Raw genomic sequence first — 17,043 nt, forward strand, 5'->3', positions numbered from 1 at the left:
ATCCCTAGTGCATGAACTGACTTCTTGGAACCCATTCCCTATGCAAGGATACCTTACTCAGCCTAGGTACAGGGGGAAGGACCTTGGTCCTGCCTCAAGTGGTAGTGACAGTCTTTGTTGATTCTCCATGGGAGGCTTCAGCTTCTCAGAGGATGGATGGAGGGTGGGGTAGATAGAAGGTTGGGGGAGTGGGAGGGAGAGGGAATTGAGATTGGTATGTAAAATAAGATTGTTCCAACAATTAAAAAAAAAGATTGCTTTACCATGTTGATTCCCAGCTTGATCATCCTACTTCTATAGAAAGTCTCTGGTTTGTTTCTTTAAAGATGTAGAGCTGAAGACTCCTCCTGAGATTAGGGAATGATCTGTGTTATGAAAGGCATCTAAGGGATTTTCAATTTGTTGTGTGGATGAGAGAAGGTCCAATATGTAAATTGTAAAATGCAATGTTATATTTAGGAAAGCTGGAAACAAAATGTAGTGTCAACTGTAGGGACAAAATCAAGTAGATCATGGTGCAACCTTGGCCTGATAGTTGGATGATAAAATAATCATTAAAAAAACCTGATACATAGAAAGATGTTCATAATCAAATTCCTATTATATCATATATAGCCACTCTGGCTGTCTTGGCACTCGCTCTGTAGACCAGGCTGGCCTCAAACTCACAGAAACCAGCCTGTCTCTGCCTCCTGAGTGCTGGGATTAAAAGCACATGCCACCACCACCTGGCAATATATTAAAAAAAATTAACTGTGGAATTGTTGTCATGATGACATATTTGGATTTATAAGACAAAAGTTGTGTTAACAAGATAAATGAGACAATATGGCTCTTTAAACATAAAACTAAAGAGTTGTCTTTTCCAAAACCTTTCTCCCTTGATGTGATGATGTATAAGATTTTATTCTTAGTTGCTCTGGCCTTTTTCCTACCTCTTGTCAGCTGTGTGGCTCTTTGGCCAAAATAGGAGGTGAATACAGTATAAGCTCTGTGGCACCAAGTGACCCAGCAGCCCACAGCTACTACCTGTGGTAAGACTGGAGAAACTTGAAGGCCCTGGGACCAGGATAAGCTACTGTGAGGAGTGAGCGGAAAGAAGCTACAAGCATCCTTGGTAAATATGTATTTTTATTTTATTGAGAGTCTTAGAAAAGATGGTAACCACATGTCAATAACTTTGAAAATGGTCTGTTGACTTTTTTCTGTTGGTTTGTTTGGTTTGGCTTGTTTTTTCAAGACAGGGTTTTTCCTGTAGCTTTGGAGCCTTTCCTGGAACTCTCTGTAGACCAGGCTGTTCTCAAATTCAGAGAGATCCACCTGCCTCTACCTCCTGAGTGTTGGGATTAAAGGCATTCGCCACCACTGCCGGGCTAAAAATGGCCTGTTGACTCTTAAGATTGTGTGTTCTCTCTGTGGTTCTCTCTCCTCCCCTCTCTCTTTACCATCTTAATGAAGTGTCCTTACAATCTTGAATTTCAAAGGGCTTTAATTAAACTTGTCAGTTGAATTTTTACAGAATGTCTGCTATAAGCTTTTTCTTACTCGACACATTGATATGTCATTAGATTGCTTAATATTTTTAATCTTTCTAGTGTAACATGAGGATTATGATTTGGTCGTGGCAGATTTTGCACTTTTTCATACCTTCAAATTTGATTTACTAGCATTTTCTTTGGAATTTTTTTATTTGCCTTCATAAGTGATAATGATCTGTAGGTTAGTTGCCTTTTATAAATTTATGTGAATGAGAATGTGTACCCATGCATGCCATCTGTCAATGCTAGGGGCAGAGCAGGATCATTTTCACCATAAGTCAAATTCGGTAGCTAATCTATATTTATAATAAGAGATTTCAGTGTTTCTTTCTTAATAATGTTTAAGTACTAGACATGGATACCTGAAGAATTTTTTGTATCTTTGATTATGGGGTGCATTGACCTATTTTCTTGTAATATTTCATCTGGTTTTGTATCAAAATAATGTTTGATTCTTGAAGTAACTTGAGAAATATTCTATGACCTTCAGTTTTCCAGAAGATATTAGACAAACACAGTGCTATGGTTTTCTTTACTACTTGGTGGGGAGGGCTTTGAACATCAGTCTCATGAGTATACTCATGATACAAAAAAAAAAAAAAAAAAATGATGTCCACACAGTTTGCTTGAGAAACTGAATCTGACAGTTATAGGTAGGGAGAGGGCTTAGGCACAAACACGGAGGAAAACATATTCTGATTATCAACATCCCAGAAGAAAAAACTTTTGGAAGGCTTGGGGAGATTTGTTAACACAGGAGAGAAAGTGACCCTTTCTGATGAAAACTGCAAGAAATGTTTTCTTCATGGGAAGGCTAGAAGAAGGCTGTAACCATGGCCACTGAAGAGTGACACCTCCTGCCTGGAGCTTCTCATTTAGCTAAACAAATCCATCCTGGCTTCACACATGCTTTATGGAGCTCCAGGAATTAAATTAGACAGAACATTTTTAAGTGACCGGGGTTTTCAATATTTTGGATTTCCTCCTCTTTGTATGTTTAAACATTCATAAAAGAAACAGAAATCCAAAGAAATCATTCATAATAGCACTCCGTAAAGTTGCTGGCTGCCCACAACTCTGAAGATTTGTTATATGAACAAGTCCAATCTGGACTTGGTCTTCTATTCTGCACCTGGTGTCCAGGGTATTTCCTTCTATGCTGTTCATTGTGTTCGAGAGAACAATATCGCAATGTGATCGGATTGCCACAGCTGCTCACACTGAGTTGCCCTGCATTGCATCAGCTACCAGGATAGGACAGGGCCAAATGAAAACTTAGTAAACTCAACTGTGAGAATAGTGACGTAAGCTTATTTGAAGGTCAAAACCATTGCATCTTGTAGATCTGTTACAGCTCATGAAAATATTTCCTAAGAGACATGTTTTCTAAGAGTGTCTTTTAGGATCTCCTGCCCTTTAAGTCCAACAGAGCCTGCAAATTAGTAAAGCATGCATACCTTGCTAATGTCAAGAACTGTTATCAACAGGAAGTCATAGTCAAGGTCTCTGGAAGATTTAATGGATTAGGGAGTAGGTGTCACTGGCTTCAGTATGAATGACTTGGCTTTGTTAATGTGGGTGGCATTATTTTAACCACAGAACACCTACCTGCACAGTGATTCTTACTGTAAACCCCATGTCTGTGGTGTCAAACTTCAGTACAGTCTCTATCTGGGATGTGAACCTGCCTAATGTGCACATGGCAAATACCTTTTATTCAAACAGTTCTGCGGGGGAGAGAGAACTCACATTTGAGTGGTGTGCATCTGTTTTCCCATCTGGCCCTCATAACAACTGTGTGAGGTGACTGAGTCAGAGTTTATCATTGGCTTGTTGTAAGGGGGAGAAATGGAGACTTAATTTGCCAGGATTGTAAGGCAAGCAGGAAACAACCAAGATCAGGACCCACAGTTTCCAACCTGGGCTCTCGAGGTTCTACCACTATGGAACTTTCTCCAGAGTGAAAACATAGATGTTATATAGTTAAGTGTCCAGTGTGAAAGATCAAAACACACCCTCATCCCCAATCCAAAGTGAAAGTCAACATTACATCCCTGGAGATGGGTCATTAAATTTCCCTGGCCAGCCATAGGCATTGGGCTGGGTTTACTAGAGCAGGAATCTATGCCCGACAGTGGAACAGGCCTTAAATCCAATCAGAAAGCAATTGGTTACCTCTTCCCCAACCACAAATCACAGAACAGTCATACTACCATTGCACAAGTAGACACATCTTGCCTGCTAGGTTGATGGTATAACACAGCTGGGTAAGACCATTGGTGACAATTTTCCCCCAGCAGCTTCTCCTAGCACCATCTGCCTCTCTGTACAATGAGTAGCAGGGAGGAGGCCTATAGCTCCACTCTGGCTTGATTTCTCTGTGTCCTCTAACCAAAGCATGTTGTCTTCCGTGCATAAACGGGTGCTTTTCGAAAGTTTGAATTGTTACATTGTATAAAGGACACCTATATTTTGCTTTTACATAAGATGCTAATTCTGTGGTTGGCTCTGTCCATTTTGGTGGAATCTCAGGACTTAAATATTGTGTCTTAGGAATAAGGAAACAGTAATAGAAAATTTGGAGTTATTGAGATGTATGAATTGGAAATTCTTGTCTGAGTTTTGCATGTCTTTAGACTTCATAGGTGGGCAGGAGGAGATCCTGGACCACTGACATTAAAGGTGAGTACTGTATTTTAGTCATCCTTCTGTATCCATCAAGGATCTATCCCAAGACCCCCATCAATACAAATTGCCATGGATGGAAGCATTTCTCATATGTTTCCTTAATGGTAGTACTTGAACACAACCTATACCCATGTTCCATGTACTTTAAGTTATGTCAAGATTATGGGTTGTATATTCATAGCCCCTAAACACCAAGTAGAAACTTTCTGAGCTCTGACATGGTACCAGAAGAAGAAAACTTCACATCATGAGCCTTGTTTTATATGCAAAAATTATCAAGGTCTTTATATTAAAGATCACCTTCAAGCCATGTGTATTAGGGCACTTGAACCACAAATGAACAAACCTCCCTGGAGTGCTCACTCTCTTGGGCCCTATGCTTCTTGAGTGACTGAATGTATTCCGTTACTGGGTTGCCTGGTAAGTCCCCTCACTGTTCTGTTAACATGTCTGCTCAGGTCTAGGACTGTGGCCTTGCTATGGTTTTCATCAGAAGCCATTCAAGTAAATTTCACTGTAGGATCATGGAGGTATGAAGGTTGAAGGATTCATCTAACAACACACACACACACACACACACACACACACACACACACACACACACACACACACACACACACACACTAATCCAAAATTGTGTTTATTTCACATTGCTCTTGTCTGTTTACTCAGGGCACAAATGTCCACTTTGGTTCCATCCTTTTCCCTGCTTTATCTGATTCTTCATAGAATTTGGGTCCATGGATAAGCCCACTCCCCAGTTTCAGCTCAGAGACCTCCAGTAAATATAAAGATTTCCCATCCCTACAGCAATATGGAAATTGCCTTCCCCAGGGACATTATGTTCCCAGGCCTTCTGCCAAGGCAAAAGCAGATACCGTTCCACCTCAATTTCACTGAGTTTCCAAGAGCCTGAGATTGCAGGCGAACCAGTGTGCCACTTCTGGTGAATTGATGTTATTAATTAGGCCCATTGAAATCGTTATCTGTTTCCTAATGGAGACAGTTCATAGAGTGTTGGGAACGTTGTGTCTGCTGCTGGAGAAGAGCTGCGAGGAGAACTGCACGTAGTCTCTATTCTCAGTACTGTCCTTCCTGGAGGTTACCAGATCCGGAGATAGCATGAGGCAGGCTTGCTTTTCTGAGCAGAAACAGGTACTGGAGCTAATGTGTGGGAAGTGGTTTTCTGTTTTCATGTGCTATTTGTTAACATTTGGATTCTAATCTGTGGCGTGCAGGTGGCAGTTTGGAAACTTAGTTCATGTCTTAGCATAAATAAAATAAATAAATAAATCCTTCAAACTTTAGATTCTAGGGAGACCTTATTTTCCTAGATAAGTATCCTTTCTTCCTTTCTTCCTTCCTTCCTTCCTTCCTTTCTTTCTTTCTTTCTTTCTTTCTTTCTTTCTTTCTTTCTTTCTTTTTTTCTTTCTTTCTCTCTTTCCTTCTTATTTATTTTCCTTCTTCCCTTTCTCTTTCTTTCTTTCTTTCTTTCTTTCTTTCTTTCTTCTTCCCTTTCTTATTTCTTTTCTTTCTTTTTTTTAATATCAGAAGGGCATGAGCTGTCAGGGCATTTGTGGCTTGTGATAAGAGTTGTTGTTGTTACACTGTGGGCATCTTGATGCCTGTCTTATGAATGCGTTCTTTTCTCCACCAAGGCTGTCACGTCGTCCTCCACTGAGCATCCGGCTCAGTGCCTTAGGAATTCCCTTAACTCAGAAATGCCAGGATCCCAGCCTTTCCTAGAGAAAGCAGTTTGGATGGCTATCTGAAGCTCTTAAGAGCCACATGGCTTGCAGGGACATGAGAAGCATCTGGGTGGACAGAAACCACTCTCTAAAGCCACTGTGTTATAAAAGAGGCAATATTTCCCATAGGAAACAGGTCTCCAGAGGTGGATGTTTGAGAGCTGGCCTGGGGTTTTGTCCTCCAATGACCCCATCCAAATGTGTCCCTAGAAGGACTTCAGCTGGAAGATAGAAAAGGACTGGCTGACATGCTGAAGTCCCCGTGCTGCTGGTAACAATTTGTGCTCCAGGCGCTACTAGATTCTTCAAGATTCTAACTCTTTTTGGCTTGGGAGCAGCACCATTGACTTTCTTCCCTCAATGCACAAAGCATTGTCAGGTTTCCCTGTCTATGTGGTTTGTGCTTGTCATCCTTTGTCAGCATGGGGCCTTCTCATTAGTATCTTCAGGTAGAGAACACAAGTGAGACAGGACCTGGATGAAGGGATATATGTCATACCACATTATCCATTCAGGGAGGCATCCTGTACACATACCTTCCTCATGTAATATGTGTGAAAAATAGCTTTCTGCCAGCCCCACCCAAGCTGAGGATATCTTCTAGAACTACTGTCATTATCCTCTAATTTATACCCTGGTCTGCTTGCATCCCTACAATCTACTCCAACCAAAGCATCCCGTGCAAACCTTTTAAAACTGGGTGTGTTTCTGCTATCTCGCCCCCTCATTGATATCATCCCATCATGTTGACATTCTTGAGTTCTAACCATGATTCTTGAAGCTGACCACATTTGGTCCTTGATGCTTTCTTTCCTCCCACTCTACCTTTGGCTCCTGCAAAGCCATCTTGCTTTGTCTATGATGAGTCACACAAGCTTTCACTCAGGACCTTGCTCCTTGCCTGATGGCTTTGCTCCACACTTCATCTGGGTTTTCTGCTCCAATCACCTTCTTGGAGGGTGTCCTTGACATGTTATCTAAACTATAACTATCATTCTGTGTTCCATGGTCTATTTCATTTTCTTTCATAGCTCTTGTCTCCACCTGGCTTAATGTCTGTTCAGTTCCTGGCTCCCAGATAGAATGAGCATCATGAAGGGTGTGACTTTTTCTGCCATGGTCTTATTGGCTCCCTGATAGCAAGAACAGTGCTTGACCCATGGGGCATGCTAAGCAAACGAAATAAGGATAACACATGTGACCTGTGTGTGTGTGTGTGTGTGTGTGTGTGTGTGTGTGTGTGTAAGAGTAACTTATGAAGTGTAAGCTCCATACATCCCAGCTTAATTTCATTAAAAGGGTTTTGCATTTTGCCCTAATTGATGTTCCATTTAGCATCTACCCATCTTGAAACTATCCTAGAACTTCTATGAGACTGTCACCACTATTCCTCCAAGGCCCAAGGGAAGAACACTATGCTAGCAACCTTACACTATCCTCCACTGAGTAGTTTCTCTCAGAAAAACCACAGGCCTATTCATTTGGGATGAGACTGAGATGAAGATTTCCTTTCAATACCAAAGAACTGATCCTCAGAAAATGTCACATATGTATGGATGAAAATAAATATAGGGGCTGGAGTGATATCTCAGCAATTTAAAAGTATTTTTATTTAATAGCTTCTGAATTCTTTAATAGTAATTAAACTGCTGTTGCAGAGGACCTGAGTTTGGTTCCCATCACCCATGTTGGGTGGCTCCTAACTGCCTGTAACTCCAGTTCCAGTGTAATCCAACACTGGCTTTGATGGGCACCTGCACTCAAATGGATGTACCCGCACAAGACACACACCTACACATAATTAGAAATCATCTTTTTAATTAAAGAAAATAAATATAATGACTAAAGGCTTAAAGCAGACATTCTGCCCCACTCCACTCGGAGCTAGTTATTCAGCCCTGAACTCTCTGTGTCTTAGATTATAGGCCAGACCTGTCTACTGAGCATAATTAATCTAGAAGGTGTGTTAGCCTCACCCTCCTGAGTGCTGTGAGGTGTAACCTGGTCTCTCCCACTATGAAACAGACCTCACTGTATGGCAACCACTTGCATTCTTTAGTCAGCAGGAAGTCACATGTGAGGCTTTCTGCAAAGCCAGTAAGTGCAGGACAATTAATCTTCTTGTTCTTTAGGAATGCAGAAAAGGTCATCATTGTTAGTATTCAAGGAGAGAATTAAGAAGGAACACTTGTAAATGGGAGATTAATACAAAATTGTAGACCAGAAACCAGATCCCTAAGTGAATGAGAGGATAAGATTTTTTAACTTTACTAAAAAAGTAGTGATGGACTGGAGGGATGACTCAGCAGTTAAGAGCACTGGCTGCTCTTCCAGAGGATCTGGGTTCAATTCCCGGCACATACATGGCAGCTCACAACTGTCTGTAACTCCAGTTCCAGGAGATCTTACACCCTCGTACCATTGCACATAAAATAAAATTTAAAAAATTCAATGTAAAAAAAATCATAGTCATGATTTAGGGATGGTGTAAGAATAGCAGTAGTTGTCATCTGAATGATCTACTGGGCATGTGCGGCCTCTTTCTGAGACACCTACGAAGGTGGGTGTGGTAGATTTCAGAAGAATTTAGATGGCAGGCTGGTCTGTGGCCACAGCTAGTCAAGTGGTGGAAGGCAAGTTCTGTGTGTTGTGCCTCTTGCCATTCATGAAGGACTCGCTAGAGTGATGACCTTCAATTTTTCCAAGATTCCTTCCCTCCCCTGCCTCCTCTTCCCTCCCCTCCCTTTCTTGCCCCTTCCTGTCTTTTTGGAGTTTCTCTATCTTTCTATTTACTTATCTCCTCCCAGAGTTAATTTCAAGATTTTGCAGCCAATGTAATTCAAACACTGGAGGCCCATTTCTTAGAAAAGGTTGGTGTGAAATAATTCCAAGGCTCATGAAGATTCATCCTTACCACAAATCTATTTCAACAGACCTTGGAAGAGCTGATGAGACAGAAAATGCTGAGCTGGCTTTCTCTGCTTGTCAATGCCTGTTTTATCTGCCATCCTGGGGCGTCATCCCTTCAAGCAGGTGCAGCCTTCCTCAGGAGAAAGACCTGGTCCAAGAGGCTTCTCGAAAATGGCTTTGACTTTGCTTCTTTCATGGAAAGGACAGGGATGGGTGGTGTGGGAAGATAACTAATACACTGTTACTTATAGTGAGGTCCTACTGTCCTTCTCAGTGTGACAAGAGAGGGGTCATCTTAGCCTGAGCAGTTCAGATCTGGATGATTCTTTAAAGGGCGATTGAGTCATTCTTAGTTATTCAGCTGAGCCAAGAAGGAAGATTTGAGAAAATGTTTTTTCCCAAAAGATCTCTAGAAGAAGTAGACTTGCAACAGTTCTCTCAAAAATAAATTTTTATTTAGATAAATGTACAATTCATTTAGAGAAAAATAATTATCTAAAGGTCAGCAGGACTGGATGTGTTCCAATGTGTCTCTACAACAGTGACAATCCTAAGGCAATGGTCAGGTTGTATGCATGAGCCTCCCAAGGCATCACATGCTCTTAAATCCTATCGTTAGTATCAAGTGTGATGTTTAGAAGAGGCAAGACAGTTTTGTGAGAACCAGTCATTTTGTTCAAAAACATTCTTTTCTCCCCAAGTGTACGTGTAAATTGAGATCAGTTTTGAAGTCACAGCACCATCATTCCGTGAACTGCCTTGGAAACTGAGAATTACTGTGTGGTAGCATGCTTTCTCCTGCTATGCTCTGCTAGGGAATGACATCATGTCTCCAAGTTCCTGTACCAAATCTGTATCTTTTTGTTTAAAGCTATCCCTTGATGGCTACCAAGTCCAGCATCTTGAAGATGTGGCTTTAGCTAATTATACTGTGTTGTTCTGGTACCATATTCATGGTACCATGTCAACTCTATAGTTGCACATACCATCATGCTGGATAGGCAATCTAAAACAACTGAGAAACTGCAGACATGCTCTACAATTTGTAGGAAAGGAGATTCAGCAAACATCCAATGTGATATGCAGCTTAACAGGGACAGCACCCTCTCCCGAGACCATGGCAGTGTATTTAGTTTGGAATCTCACATGGTTTATAGCCTTAGCTTTCACATATGCAGAAGGAAGATGCTTGCCTAAGGGTTACTGTGAGGATCTAAGAAGAGGTGAGAACACTTATTTAGCATAACATTAAGCATATGGTAAGAACTGAAGGGTCACTAAAAACACTTAGCCATTTAAAGCCACTCTGCAGGTGCCAATCCGTGTTTTCATGTCCTAGTAGAAGCAGTTAAAGACCGAGGCAGACCCATAGATACCAGCTATGATTCTGAGGTTTAAACCATATTGTCCTTTAAGCCTTTTCATCTGTATGAGGTCAAATCCTTCCTGAACTTCAGACTTTGGTGTGAGGGGGAAAAACGATTCACTGTGAATGGCTCTTGTTATTCAATGAGTGAAACTGCCTGAAATGGTCACTGGGAAAGCCCCTTACTGGTTCTCAGGCTGTGTCCCAACACATACTGACAGTGATAGTCAGTACGTTTACCTGTACACACCAAATGCCAGACACTGTGCTGAGCGCTCGGACTCCACTGTTGTTTCCATCCCTTTGCTCCAGTGCATCCCTATCATCCCCATACTTCAGCGATGGTCCCTGACTTGCCCAAGCTAGCACACTGGGGACAGAAATGCATGCTATTGAGATGATTTGATGAACTCCAAACACACAAGTCCAGCCGCCCATCTGTGTTTGTCCCCAAGCACAGCCAAGAAAAAAGCCATTCTTGAGATATCCCAGAGTTCCTGCCGAGCCCATGCTCCCCACGCTCACCCTGTCTCATACTTGTGCCAGGGTCCACACAGGGACACTGAAATGCTCTCTGGGTTTGTGGTCCCACTTCATTCCTGTTTATTGGATGAACCAGGTTCAGAAACACTAAACAGATTGAAGTGACCCTGTAAAGAGATGGGAGATGTGATCACAAACCTCGATTTAGGACTCCCTACTAACTACTTTCAGCTTTTCATTGGTGAAGGTAGATGGGAATGAGATTCCCACAAAAATAGTGGGTATTAATCCTTTCTGTGAAGCACTTGTGAGCTAGAACCTCTGTGAACAAACAAACAACAACAAAACCCCAACAATGACTGTCTCATCTTCTAAGTCATCTCCTTTCTCCTTGACAACAAGACACCTTCCCAGACTTTTTTTTCCCATTTCTGTAATTTGCCCAGTTGAAGGGTCTAGGATATGGCTGAAATAGGGGCACAATTCTCAGTCTCTCCAAAGAGGGCCAAACACAGACTTAGAAACAAAGGGCTCAAAGTTCTGGATTAGGAGTAGTTTTGTTTTGTTCTTGATTCTAAGTAAGCAAAGTGTCTGTGATTTTTTTGTTTTGCCACAAGAGAAAAAAGACGCATGCCATTCATTGTTCATTTGGGTCTACGGGAATATACTGCTGCAGTAGGAAAGACTTTACTAGGTAAGAATGCTAGGAAATCAATTCTGTTTAACTACATGATACACAGAAAGCCCACCAGTATCTTAGCTGGATTTCTTCACCAAGGTCTACAAATCTATTGATTTGTCTACCCTTTGAAGATATTCCTCAAGTTCCTTGAGGTCCCACTTACTGTTGCCTCCTGTGACAGGCTGGTCTAATTATAAATATCACTTCTAAGAATTTAATGTTTCATATTTCACCTCTTAATGAATTATCCACTCCATTAAACTCTAGAGATACAGCCAATTACATCAACCCATCTCACATATAGTTCTTAAGATGTTGTTCGGGTGATAAATGTCAGGGTTCTTATCCCTTGTGAATTATCCAGTACTGGTGTCAACAGACAACTAACAACTCTAGCAAAACTCAGCAATGCTATATCAATATTTAAGCACTCATTTACAAAAATGACTTTGTATCTTTTAAAATACGGTAAGCTCTATCTAGTTGTTGGGTTTTTGCAGAGGAGACAAGATTTATAAAACGACCTTCTCTGTTTTAGATGCTAGCTTAGCCATTTCATCCCCCAAGGAATCAGTGCCCATCTCACAGTGGAGTTACCAGAGCATCTTGTCTGTGCCTTAAGCCTTGCATTTTTCTTCACTTGTAGGCATCTTGACACTTCAGAGTACGGGTGTGATGGCCAATGTGATGGAAAACTCACAAAACTCCTCCCCTGGCACAGTATCACTTTCCATATCCAACTCCTTATCTGTTCTCCACACAGAGTCCCACAAGTTCCCCATAGGCAAAACATGTCTCCATGCCCAATGCTATAGACTGACAATGTGTCAAATACATTACAATTATAGTCCTCATGAAGCCACATTAGAATACTTTTTGTCAAACTATAGGTTATATCAGAACTACATGAAAAGTTTGTGAAAACTCAGTTTCCTGGTCCCCATTACTGGGGTTTCTGATTAAGTAGGTTTGGGGTGAGGCCCAAGAATCTTGGTTTCTGTTAAGTTCCTAGTAGCTGATGCTGCTGTTCCTGGAGCATTCTGAGAACTGAAATTTAGACTGTTCAACAACGATGCTGCCTAGCATCCTTCCTACCCATCTTCATGGTAAGACAAGTCAGGCTCTTCTTGCAAGAATAAACCCTTCACCATGCCGTAGAAGGCACTTGTCTTTGACCTACAATAATGACAGAACATGGACAACAAAGCATGAGAACTTGAAGGAATCTTAGCAAGTGTTTCTAGATCACTGTGGAAAAAAATAGGAAAAAGGAACCTTCTGTGAGCAAAAGGAATTCTGGGAAGACAGTGTCTTTTATAAAATAAGAAATATGTGGGCTGGGTGTTGTACTGCAGACATGTAATCCTAGAAGTTGGGAAGTTGAGGCAGGAACATTGCAAGCTTGAGGCCAAGAAGGAAGGAAGGAATAAAGGAAGGAAGGAAGGAAGGAAGAAAGGAAGGAAGGAAGGAAGGGAAGATGATAAATTTGGGGGAACAAATATTAAATGGTACACATTTCTTTAGTTAGTACTTGGTTGAAAAAGATACTACCCAATTATGGGCTAGGTATACAACAGCAAGAGCTATATCTCAGATGTCTAGAACATTTGGTGATACACAGGCTGTTCCCAGTCCATCTTAGAGGAATAATCAAAACCATGGTTAAGCTGTGTGTTTTAATTTTTTTTAGCACTTGAAAAAAATGTACAGTAGTTTGAAGTCAGTCTTTGCAAACCTCCACAGAGGTCAAAGATTTCATTTATACGTACAAAATTAGTTTACAAATTTTTTTTGGCAATTTCATCTTAGTAACCCGTTTTATCCTATTGCCATTGTCCCAACCATTGAAAAAGTTTACAATAATTTACATAGAAATATCTTCAAAGTGCTTAAGAATAGTGATTGTTCTCTGGGATATGTACAGGTGGCCTATACAATGTATGTACAGGTGAGAGTCACTATAGCACAAGGTTCATTCCTGGAATATGGCTTTCTAGGGAAAGTGCATATTTGGCCAGAGATGGCAATACTGTCTAGAGAGTCAAGGGTTACAGATACTTGGTAACCCACATCCAAAGCTGAAGTAGAATGTGGCCAAGAATATTTACAAAAGTAATATAAAAATGGTCAAGCACACAAACTTGATCCACGGAAAGATATCTTGATGTTCTTCCAGATGGGAGGAAGAAAGGAGACTTCAGCGTGGGCTCGGTTATCGTTCTGGAGTGGGTGTTACTGGTTCAGACCTCAGCAGTCAAGACTTGTTCAGAGGTCAAGCCAGATCATCATCTGTGCTGACAACTGATATCTGCAGAGAAGAAAAGGTTCCCATGAGCTTGGTGGTTTCTCGCTGTTAGCAGCTAAGAGCGGACTTTGAGTTGGCCATTCACAGACCCAACAAATTGGAGGCTAGACACATGAATTGTATTTGTGTCCTCAGCCTGAAAATCTGAAACCCAAAAGGGGTCCTAAATCTGAAATTTTATGAGTAGCATTATGACACTCTAAGTAGAAAATTCCATGCTTTTCTTTATGTTACTGGTTGTGGTCAAAATGAACACACATTAAAATATTATGTAAAGTATCTTAGGCTATGTATATAAGAATACATGAAACAAATGGATTTTGGGTTCACACTTTTTATGTATGCAAAAACCCCCAAAATCCATGCTCCCCCCTTCCAAAATTCCCTAACCCTGAAAACTTCTGGCACCAAGTATTTCAAATAAGGAATACATAATCTGTACCTGCTTGCTAGGAGAAACAAACATACAAACAAACAGTGTGACTGGCTCTGTTTAAGAAGTGTAAATCTTGGAAACAAATGTCAAGACATATAACGTGAACTGAACACTATTTCATGTTTCCCTGCAGAACTTGCAATGGCAGTGTTAAGCACATTTCATTCACCATGGTCCTGAAGTAGAGGCCAAATATGCACTTGGGTTTTGAGGGGAAGAACAAGGGATTACAGTTGCTGCTCCTGCAGAAAGCTGGCTCTCCTGGGTGGGATGGAACACCTCTCTAATGAAAGCATTTAGTACTTTAGGCTAGTTGAATCTCACTCAAGCTATATTGACTTTCAGTTAACTCCCTTATACACAATCCTCATATGCCCACCCTGATTTACCTTTAGCTACCCAGTATGCAAGGAGCTGAAGTTTAAAAACAAGCTATTGGCTCATACTGCTATTCACATGTCATTTTTATAATCTGAAATAATGACAAACAGGACTTACCTGCCTTCCTCTGTGAGTGAGATACTTATCACTGACTGACATTTAGCTTCTAACATGTAGCCAGTGGATAAAGTATCTGGGAACTTCATGATCCTTCCCAGCCCAGGTACCCATAGCTAGAGGTTCTGGTCTCCTTTGCAGAGACTCATGTCAAGCCACAGTGAATACAGACAATGCAGACTTACTGCTGGGTATGTGTGTCCGACAGAAGCACTGTGTCTACCAATGTCTATTGAGAGGTCCTCTTCAGTGGTCTTTAAGTACACAGGATTGTCAAAGTTCATGCTTTTCATGTTTTTATGTTGCCAATTCCGCCACATCAAGTACCCACCTACTGCTGCCATCACCAAGAGCACTGAAACAGAAATCATAAGTGAAGTCTAATAGTCATGGATCTATGGTAATTTGCATTAATAAATGTTCCATGTTTTAGGGAGCTTGGATAGATGGAAGTTGGAATCCAAATGAGAGAAAATTTTGAAAATAAGTTCAGGTTGTATGAATATTTGCATTGGAGCTTTACACACCCAGGGGTGTGCAGAGTCCTGAGTCCTAACCCTAGGCCAACTTCATGAACATTACAGAAGCCTTGGAGTGCCAGTCAAGTGGTTCTGGTGTGTTAGGTAAACCAGTAAGTTAGGCCAAAGAGGCATTTAAATCAAAGTGCCATAGAATTCGCATGCCTGAAAGTGGCTTTAGAGGTCCTTTCACCTGAGTTTGGAAATCTTTAATTACTTTAAATTTACCCTTTATGACTGGACAGTGGTGGTGCATGCTAATTCCAGCACTCAGAGGCCGAGGTAGGTGGGTCTCTGTGGTTTTGAGGCCAGACTGTTCTACAGAGGTAGTGCCAGGCCTCCACAAAGAAACCCTGTCTTGAAAAACCAAAAACCAAAACAAACAACAATATGCCCCCCCAACCAATATACTTTATGAATTTTCCAACTCTTTCAAAATGTCATTTGACCATTTGTTTGCCTATTTTTTTTAAGATTTTATTTATTTATTATGTATACAACATTCTGTTTCCATGTATATCGGCACACCAGTAGAGGCCACCAGATCTCATTACAGTTGGTTGTGAGCCACCATGTGGTTGCTGGGAATTGAACTCAGGACTTCTGGAAGAGTAGCTGGTGCTCTTAACCTCTGAGCCATCTCTCCAGACCCATTTGTTTGCCTCTTTGTGAATCATCATATACAACAAATGGGACTAGAACAAAACTCTTGCTAAAGGGACATCCTCCATGTAGGGATAAGCAAGGCTAACAAGCTTGACGCAGAAAGCAGTAAGACCTGTAGGCAATTGGTGAATATTCACCAGTGTCCATTGTCATGTGAAAGTTACCAGTGATGAGTAAGTACCAGAGAGTTGAGGGAGTGAATGCAAGTCTCATGTGTTATGACAGCATAGGAGATCATGGGAAGGAGCTGTATATGAACTGGAACTGTCTATGAGGTATACATGAGAAGTAAATTCACTTACAGAGAGGAAGGATGGCCCAGGCAGCTGAAGTTCCTTTTGGGGGAACACTGATCTCTGATACTGCTGTGGTCACATTGATCCCTGCAAGGACATACAAGGAATCAGTCTATCAGAATTTGAATTAAGACCTAGAAATCTACCTATTAGGTAGAGATCCACACACCTTTGTACCTAATATTGATCTCTAGTAGACACTATAATTCCACACCAGAAGAACTTGGGATTAGAATTATTTGAGTTACATGGCCATTTCACCAACAGGTTTAAATGAGTCAGAAAAATCCAGGATATGCAGGTTCCAAAGTCTTTGGACTTTAGGCACAAGTAGCCAGTTGGGGCAGAGCCAGTAGTTAAAGGCTGCATTAATTATTTAAGCGGCAGTTAGTTGAGATTAAGTTTGCAGTACTGGACCCAATACCTCCAGGAACCAGTCCACTAGTACGTAGAATGTCTGTTGTGTTGATATCTTTTGTCTCAGTGTAAGTCACAGGAGTTGAAGTACCTGGATTATAAAAACCAAGAACCTGGTTAAGGCTAAGGTTCCTGAATGGCTGGCCACATAGTCCAGAGAAGTCATGATGAAAGGTTATTTTAAGTCCAGGTAAAAGAGTCAACCCACTGCAGAACTAGGCCATAAAGTGGATGTATCTGAATGGAGAGAAATAGCCAGTTTCGAGCAAAAACTAGAAACATTTGGAAGTTCAGGCAGGGCAGGCAGCATGTGGAAGCTGACAACTCAAGAAGAGCCATAGCCACATTGATTCTCTGTACAAAACTCCAGGCTCCTGGGTGACCACAGATGTTCTTGAAAATGCCTTGTGTGCCATGCACATCAAGTGCTTTTGCACCTATTTTCTCAGTAAACTGAGTAAGTGCCTATTATGGGGCAGAATGATGCTAAAT

General features: G+C 41.2%; 1 protein-coding gene across 2 annotated transcripts in view; it reads right to left on the minus strand.

Annotated features, from left to right (window-relative positions):
- Positions 1-13,076: 13,076 nt before the first annotated feature.
- The window catches only part of LOC100767645 (very low-density lipoprotein receptor), a 32,073-nt gene continuing 28,106 nt past the window's right edge, over positions 13,077-17,043 (minus strand). Inside the window, exons 16-19 of one of the 2 annotated variants that reach the window (XM_035441899.1) lie at positions 16,559-16,642; positions 16,141-16,221; positions 14,840-15,009; positions 13,077-13,723 (exon numbers count right to left, since the gene is read on the minus strand). In XM_035441899.1, coding sequence (XP_035297790.1) covers positions 13,688-13,723; positions 14,840-15,009; positions 16,141-16,221; positions 16,559-16,642 — 371 coding nt within the window. In that variant the 3' untranslated portion in view covers positions 13,077-13,687. The remainder of the gene's footprint in view (positions 13,724-14,839; positions 15,010-16,140; positions 16,222-16,558; positions 16,643-17,043) is intronic. The other variant, XM_027406469.2, reaches the window with a different exon arrangement.

Source organism: Cricetulus griseus, chromosome 3 (genome assembly GCF_003668045.3).
Source record: "Cricetulus griseus strain 17A/GY chromosome 3, alternate assembly CriGri-PICRH-1.0, whole genome shotgun sequence".
NCBI lineage: Eukaryota > Metazoa > Chordata > Mammalia > Rodentia > Cricetidae > Cricetulus > Cricetulus griseus.